This window comes from Chiloscyllium plagiosum, unplaced genomic scaffold (assembly GCF_037043375.1).
Source record: "Chiloscyllium plagiosum isolate Xiang-an unplaced genomic scaffold, Cpla_swu_hap1 HiC_scaffold_34, whole genome shotgun sequence".
Taxonomy (NCBI): Eukaryota; Metazoa; Chordata; class Chondrichthyes; order Orectolobiformes; family Hemiscylliidae; genus Chiloscyllium; species Chiloscyllium plagiosum.
In genome coordinates, this window is record NW_028270172.1 from 29,053,927 (window position 1) to 29,075,324 (window position 21,398).

At 47.5% G+C, this 21,398-nt stretch overlaps 1 protein-coding gene across 5 annotated transcripts in view; it reads left to right on the forward strand.

Annotated features, from left to right (window-relative positions):
* Positions 1-21,398, forward strand: part of LOC122564415 (genetic suppressor element 1-like) — a 374,593-nt gene that overhangs the window by 287,475 nt on the left and 65,720 nt on the right. For all 5 annotated transcript variants that reach the window (XM_043719243.2, XM_043719246.2, XM_043719245.2 and 2 more), the window contains 2 exons: positions 1,917-2,190; positions 3,379-3,495. In XM_043719243.2, coding sequence (XP_043575178.2) covers positions 1,917-2,190; positions 3,379-3,495 — 391 coding nt within the window. The remainder of the gene's footprint in view (positions 1-1,916; positions 2,191-3,378; positions 3,496-21,398) is intronic.

Below are 21,398 nucleotides of genomic sequence, written 5' to 3' on the forward strand. Positions count from 1 at the left end.
CTTCTACACCAGAACTTGACACATCCCTAGCCAGACTGTTCCAGTACAGTTACAACACTGGCATTTACTAGCAATGTGGAAATTTGCCCAGATATGTTCTATACACAAAGAAAAACTTGAACCCGACTAGTTGCCACCTCACTAGCTTGCCCTCAATCATCAGTAAAGTGTCATCAACAGTGTTACCAAGCAGCACCTCTCAGCAATAACCTGCTCAGTGGTGCTCAGCTCCTGATCTCATTTCAGCGTTGGTTCAAACATGGACAAAAGTGTTGGTTTCCTGAGGTGAGGTGAGAGTGACAGCCCTTGACATCAAGGCTGCACTCGACCAAGTGTGGCATCGAGGAGCCCTGGCAAAATTAGAGTCCTGGATATGAGGGGAAATTCTCCTCTGGTCGAGTAATACCTGGCTACAGATGGTTGTGGTTGTTGGAAATCAGTCATCTCAGCTCCAGGATGTTTCTGCAGGCTTGGCTTTGGCTAACCAGCTTCAGCAGCTTCATCAATGATCTTCCCTCCTTCATAAGGTCAGAAGCAGGAATGTTTGCTGATGATTAAATAATGTTCAGTACCGTTTATGACTCCTTAGATACTGAAGCAATCCATGTACAAATGCAGCAAAACCTGGACAATATCCAGGGGCTGACAAGTGGCAAGTAACATTAGTGCCACAAATGTGCCAAGCATTGTCCATCTCCAACATGAGAATCTAACCATATGAAATGGCATTACCATTACTACATCCTCCACTATCCATATCCTTGGGATTACCATTGCCCAGACATTAACCAGCTCGTCAGAGATAAGGAATCCTGCAGTGAGTAACTCACTGGGCGGCACAGTGGTTAGCACTGCTGCCCCACAGTGCCAGGGACCTGGGTTTGATTCCAGCCCCGGGCGACTGTGTGCAGTTTGCATATTCTCCTCATGTCTGCGTGGATTTTCTCCGGGTGCTCCGGTTTCCTCCTACAATCCAAAGATGTGCAGATCAGGGGAATTGGCCATGCTAAATTGCTCATAGTAATCAGGGATGTGTAGGCTAGGTGCCTTAGTCAGAAGTGAAATATAGGGGAATGGGTCTGGGTGGGATTGTCTTCAGAGGGTCAGTATGGACTTGTTGGGCCGAAGGGCCTGTTTCCACACTGTAGGGATTCTATTGTTCTATTTTATGATTCAAACCTCCTGACCTCCCACAAAGCACAAGTCGGGTGTATGAATGAATAATCCCCAGTTGCCTGGATAGGTGCACTCCAACAATTCAAGAAGCTTGACACCATCCAAGACAAAGTAGCCTGCTTGACCAGCTCCACATCCATAAACATTCATTTCCTCCACCACCGACGCTCAGTAGCAACAGTACGTCCCATCTTCAAGATGCGCTGCCGAAATTCACCAAGGCTCTGAGACAGCAACTTCCAAACCCACAACAACCACCACCTAGAAGGAAAAGAACAGCAGATAGATGGGAGCACACCACCTGCAAATTCCCTTCCAAGCCACTCACCATCCTGACTTGGAAATATGTCGCCATTCCTTTGGTGTCACTGGGTCAAAATCCTACAACTTCCTCCTGAATGGCATTGTGGGTGGACGTTCACTGAATGGACTGCAGTGGCTGAAGAAACTGGCTCACTAGCATCTCCTCAAGGACAACTAGGGATTGGTAATAAATACTAACCAGTGATGCCCATAGAAAAGAGCAATTAAAGATGTGTGACAAATGCTGGCCCTGCATTGATGTCCACGATCCACGAAGGAATAGAGACAAAACATTTCAGTCATGTGTTGGGTACTTGAAATATATGTTTACATTGTTGGAGTGCACGAGAGTATTCACTAAAGCTCAGCCCAAGTACTCACATAGATATTGATTAACTTAAAGTGATTTCTGTCATCTTCTTAATATCCCATCACAGAAAATGTTATTCCTAGGAGCTGTGGGCCTGACCACTCAGAGCAAGAAAGAAGAAGTCAAACAGCAGAAGATGAGAAAGCGGCGCAGGATGCTGCGAGAACGCAGCCCGTCCCCACTTTGTTCCGAGAAGAAACAGCTTTCTCCTCTTCGTCCTCCTCAGTTTTGTTCTATCAGCCACTCTCCAGAGGAACTGAACAGGGCAGCTGATTTTGAGGAAAAGAAACAGTTTCTTGCACTCTTCAACTTAAAGCATTTGACTGCAGCGCAGAGAAAAGGTAGGTTAACATTCTTAACATGACATTCCATTATCATCTTCAAGTGAGAATTACTAACCCATGATCAATCAGATTGAACAATAATGTAAAATATAATATCAAGTCTTTCTTTCATTCACAATCTTTTCAAGTGACCTCTGAACAATTGTGGATGAGTAGTGTCTTTTCTCCTGAACCCTGTCTTCCAATACTTTGCACCAAAAATCCTAATTGATCGTAAAATAGTATGAACAGAATTGTTTAACATACTTATCATCAATCTATTTATTTTCAATTGTTTTTGTTTCCACTGCTGCCTTACTGTTCCAATGACAGCAGGATCTTGTTCCCACACTATTTACAGGTACCCTACCCCCACCAGAAAAAAAACACTTTCCACTTGCAAGTCTTTGCCTCTTGAACTGGAACTAACCCATGTCTAAGAAGTGACTGGGATATGATATGTCAGGATAAGCAACCATTCTCATTCCTCAGGGGAAAAGGAAATGGTACAAATTGTCCAAAGTAAAAGCTGATCTCTCCTTTAGTAGTAAATCTAAAGAAGCATTGCTTTCCTCCTTTGGTTTGAACCTACCATAGGCAGCCCTAATATCACATGTTTCAAATGCAGGGGAAATGCGACATCGGATATAGGGTGAATGCCATTCCTTTGAATTTCTAGTTCGTTTTGGTACTGCCTCAATTGCAGAAACAGAGAAGAAAGGGGGAAAGCAACTAAAGAAAATGAAAAGCAATGCAGAAAAGGCAGAAGTGAGAGAATGGCAAAGTACGAGAGTGATACCAGAGAGAAAGAGAGACAAAAACGTGAAGGAATTGAGAAAGAAATGAAAGTACGCAGGAAAAGAGAGACAGAAGTGAAGGAATGGCGACAGAACTAAAGGAGGTAGAAGTGAATTAGGAAAGGCAAGAACAGATGGAATAGAATAGGGAGGAAATAAGGGGTGAAGGATTGTAAATGGCAGAGTCAAAAGATTTCAAGTCATGTTAAATATACTGGAAGTGCAAATGTCGCATTTAATCATGACACTGCCTACTTTCAAATTAATTTAATGGTGTAAGGTTGACTTAATTTTGTGTTATATGGACATTGTCTTTGAATGCTTAAATACATCACCTCAGAGAAAAAATTCTCTTGTTATTTTTAAATCATATGGAATCACACAGCAAAGTTAACCTCTTAAATTTCAGATATTGAAGAGACTTTGTTGAAGCTCCTAAGTAAAAGTGGGAAAAAAAGCACTCCTCAACTAGATCTGCAGCTTTCAGATCCACCTCAATGTGACAAGGATCCAGCAGCATGGTCAGGTAGGAATATTGTCTGTGCATTAATGTTCCCGTCATGTGCTTCTAAATATAGAGATCATCCCAAAAGAAATGGAGAACAGCAGAATTCAAAGTGGCTTCTTATTTGTTTATTTTCCTGCTGCCAGTGATGATATATTTTGGGTTCAATAATTTGACATTTATGGGCTGTTGTATCCTCATTATCTCACTCCTCTTTGCTGGAGTGGTACCCACTTAAAACTAAAACTTTGTGACAATCATTAGTGACCTCCTTTCAGCCTTTTCAACTTTCACTCCTCATGAAGAGGAAGGACTTCCTCAGTTCCAATGAAATTGTAAATCTATCTTTTATGTTCGTGTTTACAATGTCATAACAAAGGAGGAACTAATGCAAGGTTACATAAGAAACATGAAACTGTCTTTACCTTTAACAGAGCCTACCAGCATGTACCTGCCCACTGCTGTTCAAAGTGCCCCTCCTCCCCAGTGCAATTCTCCCAGTGGCATGAGTGACATTAGTCAACCTGCCCACCTGTTGTCAATTGGAGCCTTTAAGTGGACAATTAATATCCACTTAGGCCTTATTCTGCCACAGTCAGTGTTTAACCAGGAGAGGTATACTCCGAAACATCAGCCTGGCAGCTGGAAATCTGGTGGAATCTGAGGAGAAAGAGAAAAGCAGAATTAAAATTGAGGAGACATAGAGCTGTAAACACAAAAGCAAGCCCTTCAGTCCAACTCATCCACACCGACCAGATAATCTAAATTAATTATTTCCCATTTGCCAGCATGTGGCCCAAACCCGTTTAAACCCTTCCTATTCATATACCCATCCAGATGCCTTTTCAATGCTGTAATTGTACCAGCCTCCACCACTTCCTCTGGCACCACCCTCTGCATGGGAAAGTTGCCCCTTAGGTCTCTTTTAAATCTTTCCCCTCTCACCTTAAACCTATGCCCTCTAGTTTTGGACTCCCCTAACCTTGGGAAAAAAGACCCTAGCTATTCACCCTATCCATGCCCCTTATAGTTTCATAAAGCTCAATCTCCAATGAAAAATGCACCAACCTTTTCAGCCTCTCCCTATAGCTCCAACCCTGGCAACATCCTTGTAAAACTTTCTGAACCCTTTCAAGCTTCACAACACCTTTCCTATGGGAGGAAGACCAGAATTGAACACAGTATTCCAAAAGTGGCCTAACTAATTTCCTGTATAGCCGCAACATGACCTCCCAACTCCTATACTCAATGTACTGACCAGTAAAGACCAGTGTGCCAAACACCTTCTCACCACCTTGTCTACCTGTGACTCCACTTTCAAGGATCTAGGAACCTGCAGCCCAAGATCTCTCTATTGGGTAACACTCCCCAGGGCCCTACCATTAAGTGGATAAGTCCTGCCCTGATTTGCCTTTCCAAAATGCAACCCCTCACATTATCCACCCCTCGGCCCATCATGCCAGATTCAAATCATTAACTCTGTGTCTCTGTTAGCGGACGCTGCCAGATCTCCTAAGTTTCTCCAGCATTGTCTGTTTGTTTTACATTAAAAGTGAACCCAAAGAAGTCATCATTCAGTGTGCCACTACTAATGTATGGAACAAACGGGGGGGGGGGGGGGGGGGGAGCGTGTGGATGTGGTTGCAGTTTTAACCATAACTCCTTTTACTCTTTTAAACCTCACAGCTCTTTCTATGTATAGAGCCATGTTAAATCATCGCTTTCAGTTACCTGGTTAATTCTTAGTAACAGGAGAGAGACATTGCCTTAAATAACATGGTTAAGGTCTAGAAGAATCTTGATGTTTTGCACTGAATTTTATCGCTGTTGCTGAAACTTTTGATAACATTTGGGTCAGAGAAAGCCCTTTATGAGAATAGCTTTGATCAGTTTAGCCCTTTTGGCTTTCACATCAGCTATGTTTAAGGCCAATCTGAGTGAGGGTGGCATTTTAGTTTAAATATAGAACACGTTAGGTGTAAATTTTCACTGATGTTAATTTACTTGGGGGGACTTTGTGTAAATCATAACATTCCTGCCTCAATGTCACAAGCATAAACCGAAATATCCTGTTATTTCTGTCAGTTCCCAGGAGTACAAGTGGTTCTTTTATATCTGTTTTACCACTAAGTTTAAGTTAGTGAGGTTCCCCACAACCATTAGAACCAACCAAGATGACTGTTGTTTTCAAATTCACACCCAGGTTTCCGGGCTCGGTTTCTGAGCACCACTAGCTCCCACATTGGAAAGGATGGGCATTGATTCACTGGTTCATTTCCCAACAACCCTAAGCAGTATTTCAGCAGAATTAGTTTGGGTGGTTTCTTGGCACGGAGAAATGTTAACTTGCACATTTGTAGTTTTAATTTGCGGCTCAGCCCAAAGGTAAACTCTTTGCTCTATATCCTGTCTGTTGGGACAGAGCCCCATTGTTATTAGAGTCATTGAGATGTACAGCATGGAAACCGACCCCTTTGGTCCAACACGTCCATGCCAACCAGTTATCCCAAATTAATCTCGTCCCACTTGCCAGCACCCGGCCCATATCCCTCCAAACCCTTTCTATTCATATACCCATCCAGATGCCTTTTAAATGTTGTAATTGTATCCACCTCCACTACTTCCTCTGGCAGCTCATTTCCATACACACAATACCCCTTTGCACGAAAACTTGCCCCTTAGGTCCCTTTTAAATCTTTCCCTTCTCACCTTAAAACCTATGCCCTCTAGTTTTGGACACCCCTACCTTGGGGAAAAGACATTGTCTATTTACCCTATCCAAGCCCCTTGTGATTTTATAAACCTCTATAAGGTCATCCCTCAGTCTCCAATGCTCCAGGGAAAATAGTCACAGCCTATTCAACCTCTCCCTAATGCTCAAACCCTCCAAATCTGGCAACGTCCTTGTAAATCTTGTTTAGACCCTTTCAAGTTTCACAACCTCCTTCCTATAGCAGGGAGACCAGAACTGAATGCAGTATTTGAGGAGTGGCATTAGTGTGCACTTCATTTCACTCCTCATGACTGCAATGAAAATTTTTCCTCAGTATCCCTGAGGAAATGACTCAAGGGGGTGAACCGATGGGTTTTTTTTGGCTGGGTGTAAGTTGCATCAGGTTTGTTTTTGGAGAGATTCTGACAGTAGAGCCCAGCAACATATGTCTTCCTTTCTTACCAGGTGTGTCCCTTGAATTACCTGCCTCAAACCTATAGCATCCCTCACATCCCATTCCAGGCCGATCTTACCAAATGCCATTCCCAGGATAAATTGACATTCAGCTATTATCCACTGAAAGACTGGCATCTCTATTGCCTGTCATGCACCCAGTCAAGCACTGTCAATCCGGAGTAGTCTTGCACAGTTCCTGACATCTACCCTGGACGTGGCAGACCAGGGAAATTGGCACCTGGCTTCATGGGCACGGACCTGAAGGTTTGCCAGGCAGGGTGGTCAAACCCATTTCTCCCATGACCAGCTGTGGCGGACATGACACCAGACCATGCCAGCCTTGTCCAAGAATGCCACCCTCTGGATGAATGCCCTGCACTGTAGGAAGAAGGCCAGTCACCTTCTCCACTCTGCAAACAGAATCCACCACCTCTGATATCTCACACTCGCTCTATCTCTGCCACTGTACCCTCCTCCCAGCAAGGTTCATGCTTGACCAGTCTCCTACAACAATATTTCCTACAACAATTATGCCCCCCCGCACCCCCTCAAAACTTCAGAAACTACTAAAGCCCTCTGCCTACTCACTCAGGACAACTGTCCCAGAAATAACAGCTTTGTCACCCATTTTCATCTCTCTTATTACCTGTTTCTCTCTCATTCATTATGAAAACAGGCCATAATATAGCAGGAAGAGTCAAAATGGGTCTTGGGCTGCCTGACATTCAACTCCACACCACTTATGAGGAGGGGACCCTAATTCTGACTGCCCTGAGCAGCTGACTCACCCTAGACTGGTATCAGATGTTTCCCTTGCCATCGTATGCCAGCACACCCTGAGTGAATGCTCTCTCCCTTAACTTGACTGGCTTTGTGTCAGCACAGTAGACAGGTAGGAAGCTGGAAGAACACAGCAAGCCAGGCAGCATCAGGAGATGCACAAATCGACATTTCGGGTCTAACCCTTCAGGACTCAGGGTGGGTGTTGGGGGAGCTGCAGATAAAGGGAGTAGTGGGGGTAGGGGGGTGAAGTGGGGATAGGTGAAGACAGGTTGAGGGTAAGGCAAGATGGAAGTAATATGAGACAAAATCTCTGATTGAGGAGACAAATTGCAAAAAGGCTAAGGAATGTAAGACTGAGGGTATTGAGAAAGGCTCTGATTTGTTCAGACATGTGCCTGGGGTCTCGCCTCGACATTGGCTTTGCTTTAACCTTGTCCCCCTGAGTCTTGTCTTCCCAGGGTTGCTTTGCTCTGGTCTCTTCACTTGCCCTTTGAATTCCCTGTTATTATGTTTAGGGTCCAGGTTCACTCTCTACCATGAGCTGCACTCCTGGTCCTTGGTTCTCTCCAGAATTCAAATTGAGGTCCTGGGCGCCACCCAGTGGCAAAAGCCAGTCAGTGCAAAAGGTTCTAGGTGTCCAGCTGCACCAGACAATGTCTGCCACCAGATGGAGCCTGGTTAATCTGACTTTACCGTAGAATATTACATTTGACAAATTTTAAATGTATTTTATTTTTCAAATTATTTATAGATAGGAATTTAGCCATTTAAAGTACAACTGGTACTGTTTTTCAAAGTAGAGATATCATGTAATTCTTCACTGAGGAAGACCCTATGGAACCTAACATCAGCTTTTGAATCGATTCCCATCACTGAAAGGTTTTCAGGGTTTTCAACCCTGACTTGAAGTGAAAACACCCTGTACACATACTGTGATGGAATCTGTGGGCAAAAGGTTTGATTTTTGAAACAAACTGGCTCTAATTGAAAAAGTAAACAGACTTTCACAGTTACTAAGGAAAGTAAGACTGAAACTAAGATTTGGAAATTAAAGCTTCTGATCGAAAATGGGAAAGAGAGTGTGAAGGGCTCAGTAGAAGTTGATGAATCCATTAGTGCAATGAAGAAGACAGTTGTTTGTTCCAGCAGCTGAGAATAAACAAATGCACAGTTGTTGCAGCTGTTTCTGTTATTTGAAGATAACAATGAGGGAGCGACACCATCCAGACTGAGTTATAGTCATGGACTAGTACAGCACGGAAACAGACCCTTCAGCCGAACCGGTTCATACTGAACTTAACTCCAAACTAAACTAATCCCACCTGCCTGCTCCTGGCCCATATCCCTCCAAACCTTTCCTATTCATGTACTTATCCAAATGTCTTTTAACATTGCAATTGCACCCACATCCACCACTTTCTCAGGAAGTTCATTCCACACGTGAACCACCCTCAGTGTAAAAAAAAAGTCTCTCATGTCTTTTTAAGTTTCTCTCCTCTCACCTTAAAAATGTGCCCCCTAGTCTTGAAATTGACAATCTGAGGGAAACGGTAACTGCCATTAACTCTATCTGTACTTCTCATTATTTTATAAACTTCTATCAGGTCTTCTCTCAACCTCCTACGGTCCTGTGAGAGAAGTCCCGGTCAATCCAGCCTTCCTTTATAACTCAAACCTTCCATACCCAGCAACATCCTGGTAAATGTCTTCTGAACCCACTCCAGCTCAGTAACATCCTTCCCATAGCTGGGTGACCAGCACTGGACGCAGTATTCCAGAAGAGGCCTCACCAATATTCTGTACAATCTCAACATGGCTTCCCAATTTTTATATTCAAATGACTGAGCAATGAAGGCAAGCGTGGCAAATGCCTTTTTAACCACCCTGTCAACATGGGATGCAACTTTAAAGAACCATGTATTTGAACCACTAGGTTCCTCTGTTCTACAAAACTACCCAAGGCCCTATCATTAATAGTGTAAATCCTACCCCTGTTTGTTGTACCAAAATGATATACCTTGCGTTAATCCAGATTGAACTGCCACTTTTTAGCATTGACCCATTTGATCAAGGTCCCTCTGTAATCTTAGAAAACCTTCTTCACAGTCTACTATCCCACCAATTATTGTGTTGTCCACAAACTTACTAACCATGCCATCTACATTCTCACCCAAATCATTGACATTAATGACAAACAGAAGAGGACCCAGAACCAATCCCTGTGGACACACCTGGTGACAGGCCTCCAGTCCAAAAAGGAACCCACCACCATTACTCACTGTCTGCTGCTGTTAAGCCAGTTATGTATCCAATTGGCAAGCTCACCCTGAATGCCATGTGACCTAACTTTACTAATTAGTCTGCCGCATGGACCCTTGTTGAAGGTATTAAAAAAAGTGAAGGTTTAGCACAATTGTACCATCTTCCATGAAGACCACATATGGAACTTGGTTTAGTTCTACACTGTTATCAGCCGAGGGTCAGATTGCACTGTTATCCTCCGAGGATCAGGTCACACTGATATTAGCCGAGGGTCAGGTCACACTGTAATCAGCCGAGGGACAGGTTACACTGTTATCAGCCGGGAGTCAGGTCACACTGTTATCAGCCGAGGGACAGCATACACTGTTATCAGCCGAAGATCAGGTCATACTGTTATCAGCTGAGAGTCAGGTCACACTGTTATCAGCCGAGAGTCAGGTTACACTGTTATCAGCCGAGAGGCAGGTTACACTGTTTTGAGCTGAGAGTCAGGTCACACTGTTATCAGCCGAGAGTCAGGTTACACTGTTATCAGCCGAGGCTCAGTCTACACTGTTATCAGCCGAGAGTCAGGTGACACTGTTATCAGCCGAGGGTCAGGTCACACTGTTATCAGCCGAGGGTCAGGCTACACTGTTATCAGCCGAAGATCAGGTCACACTGTTATCAGCCGAGGGTCAGGTCACACTGTTATCAGCCGAGGGTCAGGTCACACTGTTATCAGCCGAAGATCAGGTCACACTGTTATCAGCCGAGGGTCAGGTCACACTGTTATCAGCCGACGATCAGGTCACACTGTTATCAGCCGAGGGTCAGGTCACACTGTTATCAGCCGAGGGTCAGGTCACACTGTTATCAGCCGAGGGTCAGGCTACACTGTTATCAGGCGAAGATCAGGTCACACTGTTATCAGCCGAAGATCAGGTCACACTGTTATCAGCCGAGGGTCAGGTCACACTGTTATCAGCCGAGGGTCAGGCTACACTGTTATCAGCCGAGGGTCAGGTCACACTGTTATCAGCCGAGGATCAGGCAACACTGTTATCAGCCGAGGATCAGGTCACACTGTTATCAGCCGAGTGTCAGGTTCCGCTGTTATCAGCCGAGGGTCAGGTCACACTAATATCAGCCGAGGGTCAGGCTTCACTGTTATCAGCCGAGGGTCTGGTTACACTGTTATCAGCCGATGGTCAGGCTACACTGTTATCATCGAGGAGAAAGTGAGGTCTGCAGATGCTGGAGATCAAAGTTGAAACTTTATTGCTGGAACAGCACAGCAGGTCAGGCAGCATCCAGGGAACAGGAGATTCGACGTTTCGGGCACAGGCCCTTCTTCAGGAATCTGAAGAAGGGCCTGTGCCCGAAACGTCGAATCTCCTGTTCCCTGGATGCTGCCTGACCTGCTGTGCTGTTCCAGCAATAAAGTTTCAACTACACTGTTATCAGCCAAGGGTCAGTTTACACTGTTATCAACCGAGGATCAGGTTACAATGTTATCAGCCGAGGATCAGGTTACACTGTTATCAGCCGAGGATCAGGTTACACTGTTATCAGCTGAGGGTGAGGCTACACTGTTATCAGCTGAGGGTCAGGTTACACTGTCATCAGCCGAGGATCAGACCACACTGATATCAGCCGACGATCAGGTTACACTGTTATCAGCTGAGAATCGGGGTACACTGTTATCAGCCGAAGGTCAGGTTACACTGTTATGAGCTGTGAGTCAGGTCACACTGTTATCAGCCGAGAGTCAGGTTACACTGTTATCAGCCGAGGGTCAGGTCACACTGTTATCAGCCGAGGGTCAGGCTACACTGTTATCAGCCGAATATCAGGTCACACTGTTATCAGCCGAGGGTCAGGTCACACTGTTATCAGCCGAGGGTCAGGTCACACTGTTATCAGCCGAAGATCAGGTCACACTGTTATCAGCCGAGGGTCAGGTCACACTGTTATCAGCCGAAGATCAGGTCACACTGTTATCAGCCGAGGGTCAGGTCATACTATTATCAGACGAAGATCAGGTCACACTGTTATCAGCCGAGGGTCAGGGCACACTGTTATCAGCCGCGGGGTCAGGTCACACTGTTATCAGCCGAGGGTCAGGCTACACTGTTATCAGGCGAAGATCAGGTCACACTGTTATCAGCCGAGGGTCAGGTCACACTGTTATCAGGCGAAGATCAGGTCACACTGTTATCAGGCGAAGATCAGGTCACACTGTTATCAGCCGAGGGTCAGGTCACACTGTTATCAGCCGAGGGTCAGGCTACACTGTTATCAGCCGAGTGTCAGGTTCCGCTGTAATCAGCCGAGGGTCAGGTCACACTAATATCAGCCGAGGGTCAGGCTTCACTGTTATCAGCCGAGGATCTGGTTACACTGTTATCAGCCGAGGGTCTGGTTACACTGTTATCAGCCGATGGTCAGGCTACACTGTTATCAGCTAAGGGTCAGTTTACACTGTTATCAACCGAGGATCAGGTTACACTGTTATAAGCCGCGGATCAGGTTACACTGTTATCAGCCGAGTATCAAGTTGCACTGTTATCAGCTGAGGGTGAGGCTACACTGTTATCAGCTGAGGGTCAGGTTACACTGTCATCAGCCGAGGATCAGACCACACTGATATCAGCCGACGATCAGGTTACACTGTTATCAGCTGAGAATCGGGGTACACTGTTATCAGCCGAAGGTCAGGTTACACTGTTATGAGCTGAGGGTCAGGTCACACTGTTATCAACCAAGAGTCAGGTTACACTGTTATCAGCCGAGGCTCAGTCTACACTGTTATCAGCCGAGAGTCAGGTGACACTGTTATCAGCCGAGGGTCAGGTCACACTGGTATCAGCCGAGGGTCAAGCTACACTGTTATCAGCCGAAGATCAGGTCACACTGTTATCAGCCGAGGGTCAGGTCACACTGTTATCAGCCGAGGGTCAGGTCACACTGTTATCAGCCGAAGATCAGGTCACACTGTTATCAGCCGAGGGTCAGCTCACACTGTTATCAGCCGAGGGTCAGGTCACACTGTTATCAACCGAGGGTCAGGCTACACTGTTATCAGCCGAAGATCAGGTCGCATTGTTATCAGCCGAGGTTCAGGGCACACTGTTATCAGCCGAGGGTCAGGTCACACTGTTATCAGCCGAGGGTCAGGCTACACTGTTATCACCCGAGGGTCAGGCTACACTGTTATCAGCCGAGGATCAGGTCATACTGTTATCAGCCGAGGATCAGGCTACACTGTTATCAGCCGAGGATCAGGTCACACTGTTATCAGCCGAGGATCAGGTCACACTGTAATCAGCCGAGGGTCAGGTCACACTGTTATCAGCCGAGAGTCAGGTGACACTGTTATCAGCCGAGGGTCAGGTCACACTGTTATCAGCCGAGGATCAGGTCACACTGTTATCAGCCGAGAGTCAGGTTACACTGTTATCAGCCGAGAGTCAGGTTACACTGTTATCAGCCGAGGGTCAGGTTACACTGTTATCAGCCGAGGATCAGGTCACACTGTTATCAGTCGAGGGTCAGGTTACACTGTTATCAGCCGAGGATCAGGTCACACTGTTATCAGCCGAGGGTCAGATTACACTGTTATCAGCCGAGGATCAGGTCACACTGTTAGCAGCCGAGGGTCAGGTCACACTGTCATCAGCCGAGGATCAGGTTACACTGTTATCACCCGAGGGTCAGATTCCACTGTTATCAGCAGAGGATCAGGTCACACTGTTATCAGCAGAGGGTCAGGTTACACTGTTATCAGCTGAGGATCAGGCTACACTGTTATCAGCTGAAGGTCAGATTACACTGTTATCAGCCAAGGGGCAGGTTAGACTGTTATCAGCTGAGAATCAGGTTCCACTATTATCAGCCGAGTATCAGGTTACACTGTTATCAGCCGAGGGTCAGGTCACACTTATATCAGGCGAGGGTCAGGCTTCACTGTTATCAGCCGAGGGTCTGGTTACACTGTTATCAGCCGATGGTCAGGCCAAGCTGTTATCAGCCAAGGGTCAGTTTACACTGTTATCAACCGAGGATCAGGTTACAATGTTATCAGCCGAGGATCAGGTTACACTGTTATCAGCCGAGGATCAGGTTACACTGTTATCAGCCGAGGGTCAGGTCACACTGTTATCAGCCGAGGGTCAGGCTACGCTGTTATCAGCCGAAGATCAGGTTCCACTATTATCAGCCGAGTATCAGGTTACACTGTTATCAGCCGAGGGTCAGGTCACACTTATATCAGGCGAGGGTCAGGTCACACTGATATCAGCCGAGGGTCAGGTTACACTGATATCACCCCAGGGTCAGGTCACACTGATATCAGCCGAGGGTCAGGTTACACTGTTATCAGCCGAGGGTCAGACCATACTGTTATCAGCCGAGTATCAGGTTACACGTTATCAGCCGAGTATCAGGCTACACTGTTATCAGCCGAGGATCAGGCTACACTGTTATCAGCCGAGGGTAAGGCTACAATGTTATCAGCTGAGGATCAGGTTACACTGATATCAGCTGACAATCAGGTTACACTGTTATCAGCCGAGGATCATGTCACACTGTTATCAGCCGAGGATCAGGTCACACTGATATCAGCTGACGATCAGGTTACTCTGTTATCAGCCGAGGGTCAGGTTACACTGTTATCAGCCGAGGATCAGGTCACACTGTTATCAGCCGCGGGTCTGGTTACACTGTTATCAGCTGATGGTCAGGCTACACTGTTAACAGCTGAGGATCAGATTACACTGTTGTCAGCCGAGGGTCAGGCTACACTGTTATCAGCTGAGGGTCAGGCTACACTGTTATCAGGCGAAGATCAGGTCACACTGTTATCAGCCGAAGATCAGGTCACACTGTTATCAGCCGAGGGTCAGGTCACACTGTTATCAGCCGAGGGTCAGGCTACACTGTTATCAGCCGAGGGTCAGGTCACACTGTTATCAGCCGAGGATCAGGCAACACTGTTATCAGCCGCGGATCAGGTCACACTGTTATCAGTCGAAGGTCAGGTTACACTGTTATCAGCTGATGGTCAGGCTACACTGTTAACAGCTGAGGGTCAGGCTACACTGTTATCAGGCGAAGATCAGGTCACACTGTTATCAGCCGAAGATCAGGTCACACTGTTATCAGCCGAGGGTCAGGTCACACTGTTATCAGCCGAGGGTCAGGCTACACTGTTATCAGCCGAGGGTCAGGTCACACTGTTATCAGCCGAGGATCAGGCAACACTGTTATCAGCCGAGGATCAGGTCACACTGTTATCAGCCGAGTGTCAGGTTCCGCTGTTATCAGCCGAGGGTCAGGTCACACTAATATCAGCCGAGGGTCTGGTTACACTGTTATCAGCCGATGGTCAGGCTACGCTGTTATCAGCCAAGGGTCAGTTTACACTGTTATCAACCGAGGATCAGGTTACAATGTTATCAACCGAGGATCAGGTTACACTGTTATCAGCCGAGGATCAGGTTACACTGTTATCAGCCGAGGATCAGGTTACACTGTTATCAGCTGAGGGTGAGGCTACACTGTTATCAGCTGAGGGTCAGGTTACACTGTCATCAGCCGAGGATCAGACCACACTGATATCAGCCGATGATCAGGTTACACTGTTATCAGCTGAGAATCGGGGTACACTGTTATCAGCCGAAGGTCAGGTTACACTGTTATGAGCTGTGAGTCAGGTCACACTGTTATCAGCCGAGAGTCAGGTTACACTGTTATCAGCCGACGGTCAGGCTACACTGTTATCAGCCGAAGATCAGGTGACACTGTTATCAGCCGAGGGTCAGGTTACACTGTTATCAGCCGAGGGTCAGGTCACACTGTTATCAGCCGAAGATCAGGTCACACTGTTATCAGCCGAGGGTCAGGTCACACTGTTATCAGCCGAAGATCAGGTCACACTGTTATCAGCCGAGGGTCAGGTCACACTGTTATCAGACGAAGATCAGGTCACACTGTTATCAGCCGAGGGTCAGGGCACACTGTTATCAGCCGCGGGGTCAGGTCACACTGTTATCAGCCGAGGGTCAGGCTACACTGTTATCAGGCGAAGATCAGGTCACACTGTTATCAGCCGAGGGTCAGGTCACACTGTTATCAGGCGAAGATCAGGTCACACTGTTATCAGCCGAAGATCAGGTCACACTGTTATCAGCCGAGGGTCAGGCTACACTTATCAGCCGAGTGTCAGGTTCCGCTGTAATCAGCCGAGGGTCAGGTCACACTAATATCAGCCGAGGGTCAGGCTTCACTGTTATCAGCCGAGGATCTGGTTACACTGTTATCAGCCGAGGGTCTGGTTACACTGTTATCAGCCGATGGTCAGGCTACACTGTTATCAGCTGAGGATCAGATTACACTGTTGTCAGCCGAGGGTCAGGCTACACTGTTATCAGCCGAGGATCAGGTTACACTGATATCTGCCGAGGGTCAGGCTACACTGTTATCAGCTGAGGGTCAGGCTACACTGTTATCAGCCGCGGATCAGGTCACACTGTTATCAGTCGAAGGTCAGGTTACACTGTTATCAGCTGATGGTCAGGCTACACTGTTAACAGCTGAGGGTCAGGCGACACTGTTAACAGCTGAGGGTCAGGCTACACTGTTATCAGGCGAAGATCAGGTCACACTGTTATCAGCCGAGGCTCAGTCTACACTGTTATCAGCCGAGAGTCAGGTGACACTGTTGTCAGCCGAGAGTCAGGTGACACTGTTATCAGCCGAGGGTCAGGTCACACTGTTATCAGCCGAGGGTCAGGCTACACTGTTATCAGCCGAAGATCAGGTCACACTGTTACCAGCCGAGGGTCAGGTCACACTGTTATCAGCCGAGGGTCAGGTCACACTGTTATCAGCCGAAGATCAGGTCACACTGTTATCAGCCGAGGGTCAGGTCACACTGTTATCAGCCGACGATCAGGTCACACTGTTATCAGCCGAGGGTCAGGTCACACTGTTATCAGCCGAGGGTCAGGTCACACTGTTATCAGCCGAGGGTCAGGCTACACTGTTATCAGGCGAAGATCAGGTCACACTGTTATCAGCCGAAGATCAGGTCACACTGTTATCAGCCGAGGGTCAGGTCACACTGTTATCAGCCGAGGGTCAGGCTACACTGTTATCAGCCGAGGGTCAGGTCACACTGTTATCAGCCGAGGATCAGGCAACACTGTTATCAGCCGAGGATCAGGTCACACTGTTATCAGCCGAGTGTCAGGTTCCGCTGTTATCAGCCGAGGGTCAGGTCACACTAATATCAGCCGAGGGTCAGGCTTCACTGTTATCAGCCGAGGGTCTGGTTACACTGTTATCAGCCGATGGTTAGGCCAAGCTGTTATCAGCCAAGGGTCAGTTTACACTGTTATCAACCGAGGATCAGGTTACAATGTTATCAGCCGAGGATCAGGTTACACTGTTATCAGCCGAGGATCAGGTTACACTGTTATCAGCCGAGGGTCAGGTCACACTGTTATCAGCCGAGGGTCAGGCTACGCTGTTATCAGCCGAAGATCAGGTCACACTGTTATCAGCCGAGGGTCAGGTTACACTGTTATCAGCCGAGGGTCAGGTCACACTGTTATCAGCCGAAGATCAGGTCACACTGTTATCAGCCGAGGGTCAGGTCACACTGTTATCAGCCGAAGATCAGGTCACACTGTTATCAGCCGAGGGTCAGGTCATACTATTATCAGACGAAGATCAGGTCACACTGTTATCAGCCGAGGGTCAGGGCACACTGTTATCAGCCGCGGGGTCAGGTCACACTGTTATCAGCCGAGGGTCAGGCTACACTGTTATCAGGCGAAGATCAGGTCACACTGTTATCAGCCGAGGGTCAGGTCACACTGTTATCAGGCGAAGATCAGGTCACACTGTTATCAGCCGAAGATCAGGTCACACTGTTATCAGCCGAGGGTCAGGTCACACTGTTATCAGCCGAGGGTCAGGCTACACTTATCAGCCGAGTGTCAGGTTCCGCTGTAATCAGCCGAGGGTCAGGTCACACTAATATCAGCCGAGGGTCAGGCTTCACTGTTATCAGCCAAGGATCTGGTTACACTGTTATCAGCCGAGGGTCTGGTTACACTGTTATCAGCCGATGGTCAGGCTACACTGTTATCAGCTAAGGGTCAGTTTACACTGTTATCAACCGAGGATCAGGTTACACTGTTATCAGCCGCGGATCAGGTTACACTGTTATCAGCCGAGTATCAAGTTGCACTGTTATCAGCTGAGGGTGAGGCTACACTGTTATCAGCTGAGGGTCAGGTTACACTGTCATCAGCCGAGGATCAGACCACACTGATATCAGCCGACGATCAGGTTACACTGTTATCAGCTGAGAATCGGGGTACACTGTTATCAGCCGGTCAGGTTACACTGTTATGAGCTGAGGGTCAGGTCACACTGTTATCAACCAAGAGTCAGGTTACACTGTTATCAGCTGTGAGTCAGGTTACACTGTTATCAGCCGAGGCTCAGTCTACACTGTTATCAGCCGAGAGTCAGGTGACACTGTTATCAGCCGAGGGTCAGGTCACACTGGTATCAGCCAAGGGTCAGGCTACACTGTTATCAGCCGAAGATCAGGTCACACTGTTATCAGCCGAGGGTCAGGTCACACTGTTATCAGCCGAGGGTCAGGTCACACTGTTATCAGCCGAAGATCAGGTCACACTGTTATCAGCCGAGGGTCAGGTCACACTGTTATCAGCCGAGGGTCAGGTCACACTGTTATCAACCGAGGGTCAGGCTACACTGTTATCAGCCGAAGATCAGGTCACATTGTTATCAGCCGAGGTTCAGGGCACACTGTTATCAGCCGAGGGTCAGGTCACACTGTTATCAGCTGAGGGTCAGGCTACACTGTTATCACCCGAGGGTCAGGCTACACTGTTATCAGCCGAGGATCAGGTCATACTGTTATCAGCCGAGGATCAGGCTACACTGTTATCAGCCGAGGATCAGGTCACACTGTTATCAGCCGAGGATCAGGTCACACTGTAATCAGCCGAGGGTCAGGTCACACTGTTATCAGCCGAGGGTCAGGTCACACTGTTATCAGCCGAGGGTCAGATTACACTGTTATCAGCCGAGGATCAGGTCACACTGTTATCAGCCGAGGGTCAGGCTACACTGTTATCAGTCGAGGGTCAGGTCACACTGTTATCAGCCGAGGATCAGGTTACACTGTTATCAGCCGAGGGTCAGGTTAAATTGTTATCCTCCGAGGATTCGGTCACACTGTTATCAGGCAAGAATCAGGTTACACTGTTATCAGGCAAGAATCAGGTTACACTGTTATCAGCCGAGGATCAGGTCACACTGTAATCAGCCGAGGGTCAGGTCACACTGTTATCAGCCGAGGTTCAGGGCACACTGTTATCAGCCGAGGGTCAGGTCACACTGTTATCAGCCGAGGGTCAGGCTACACTGTTATCACCCGAGGGTCAGGCTACACTGTTATCAGCCGAGGATCAGGTCATACTGTTATCAGCCGAGGATCAGGCTACACCGTTATCAGCCGAGGATCAGGTCACACTGTTATCAGCCGAGGATCAGGTCACACTGTAATCAGCCGAGGGTCAGGTCACACTGTTATCAGCCGAGAGTCAGGTGACACTGTTATCAGCCGAGGGTCAGGTCACACTGTTATCAGCCGAGGATCAGGTCACACTGTTATCAGCCGAGAGTCAGGTTACACTGTTATCAGCCGAGGGTCGGGTTACACTGTTATCAGCCGAGGATCAGGTTACACTGTTATCAGTCGAGGGTCAGGTCACACTGTTATCAGCCGAGGATCAGGTCACACTGTTATCAGCCGAGGATCAGGTCACACTGTTATCAGCCGAGGGTCAGGTTACACTGTTATCAGCCGAGGATCAGGTCACACTGTTATCAGCCGAGGGTCAGATTACACTGTTATCAGCCGAGGATCAGGTCACACTGTTAGCAGCCGAGGATCAGTTTAAACTGTTATCCTCCGAGGATTGGGTCACACTGTTATCAGGCAAGAATCAGGTTACACTGTTATCAGCCGAGGATCAGGTCACACTGTCATCAGCAGAGGATCAGGTCACACTGTTATCAGCAGAGGGTCAGGTTACACTGTTATCAGCTGAGGATCAGGTTACACTGTTGTCAGCCGAGAATCAGGTTACACTGTCATCAGCCGAGGATCAGGTTACACTGTTGTCAGCCGAGAATCAGGTTACACTGTCATCAGCCGAGGATCAGGTTACACTCTTATCAGCCGAGAATCAGGTTACACTGTCATCAGCCGAGGATCAGGTTACACTGCTATCAGCCGAGGATCAGGTCACACTGTTATCACCCGAGGATCAGGTCACACTGTTATCAGCCAAGGGTCAGGTCACACTGTTATCAGCCGAGGGTCAGGTCACACTGTTATCAGCCGAGGGTCAGATTACACTGTTATCAGCCGAGGATCAGGTCACACTGTTATCAGCCGAGGGTCAGGCTACACTGTTATCAGTCGAGGGTCAGGTCACACTGTTATCAGCCGAGGATCAGGTCACACTGTTATCAGCCGAGGGTCAGGTTAAATTGTTATCCTCCGAGGATTCGGTCACACTGTTATCAGGCAAGAATCAGGTTACACTGTTATCAGCCAAGGATCAGGTCACACTGTTATCAACCGAGGATCAGGTCACACTGATATTAGCCGAGGATCAGGCTACACTGTTATCAGCCGAGGATCAGGTCACACGGTTATCAGCCGAGTGTCTGGTCATACTGTAATACTCCGACGATCAGGTCACACTGTTATCATCTGAGGGTCAGGTTACACTGTTATCAGTCGAAGGTCAGGTTACACTGGTATCAGCTGATGGTCAGGCTACACTGTTAACAGCTGAGGATCAGATTACACTGTTGTAAGCCGAGGGTCAGGCTACACTGTCATCAGCCGAGGATCAGGCTACACTGTTATCAGCCGAGTGTCAGGTTCCGCTGTAATCAGCCGAGGGTCAGGTCACACTAATATCAGCCGAGGGTCAGGCTTCACTGTTATCAGCCGAGGATCTGGTTACACTGTTATCAGCCGAGGGTCTGGTTACACTGTTATCAGCCGATGGTCAGGCTACACTGTTATCAGCTAAGGGTCAGTTTACACTGTTATCAACCGAGGATCAGGTTACACTGTTATCAGCCGAGGATCAGGTTACACTGTTATCAGCTGAGGGTGAGGCTACACTGTTATCAGCTGAGGGTCAGGTTACACTGTCATCAGCCGAGGATCAGACCACACTGATATCAGCCGACGATCAGGTTACACTGTTATCAGCTGAGATTCGGGGTACACTGTTATCAGCCGAAGGTCAGGTTACACTGTTATGAGCTGAGAGTCAGGTCACACTGTTATCAGCCGAGAGTCAGGTTACACTGTTATCAGCCGAGGATCAGGTCACACTGTTATCAGCCGAGGGTCAGGCTACACTGTTATCAGTCGAGGGTCAGGTCACACTGTTATCAGCCGAGGATCAGGTCACACTGTTATCAGCCGAGGGTCAGGTTAAATTGTTATCCTCCGAGGATTCGGTCACACTGTTATCAGGCAAGAATCAGGTTACACTGTTATCAGCCAAGGATCAGGTCATACTGTTATCAACCGAGGATCAGGTCACACTGATATTAGCCGAGGATCAGGCTACACTGTTATCAGCCGAGGATC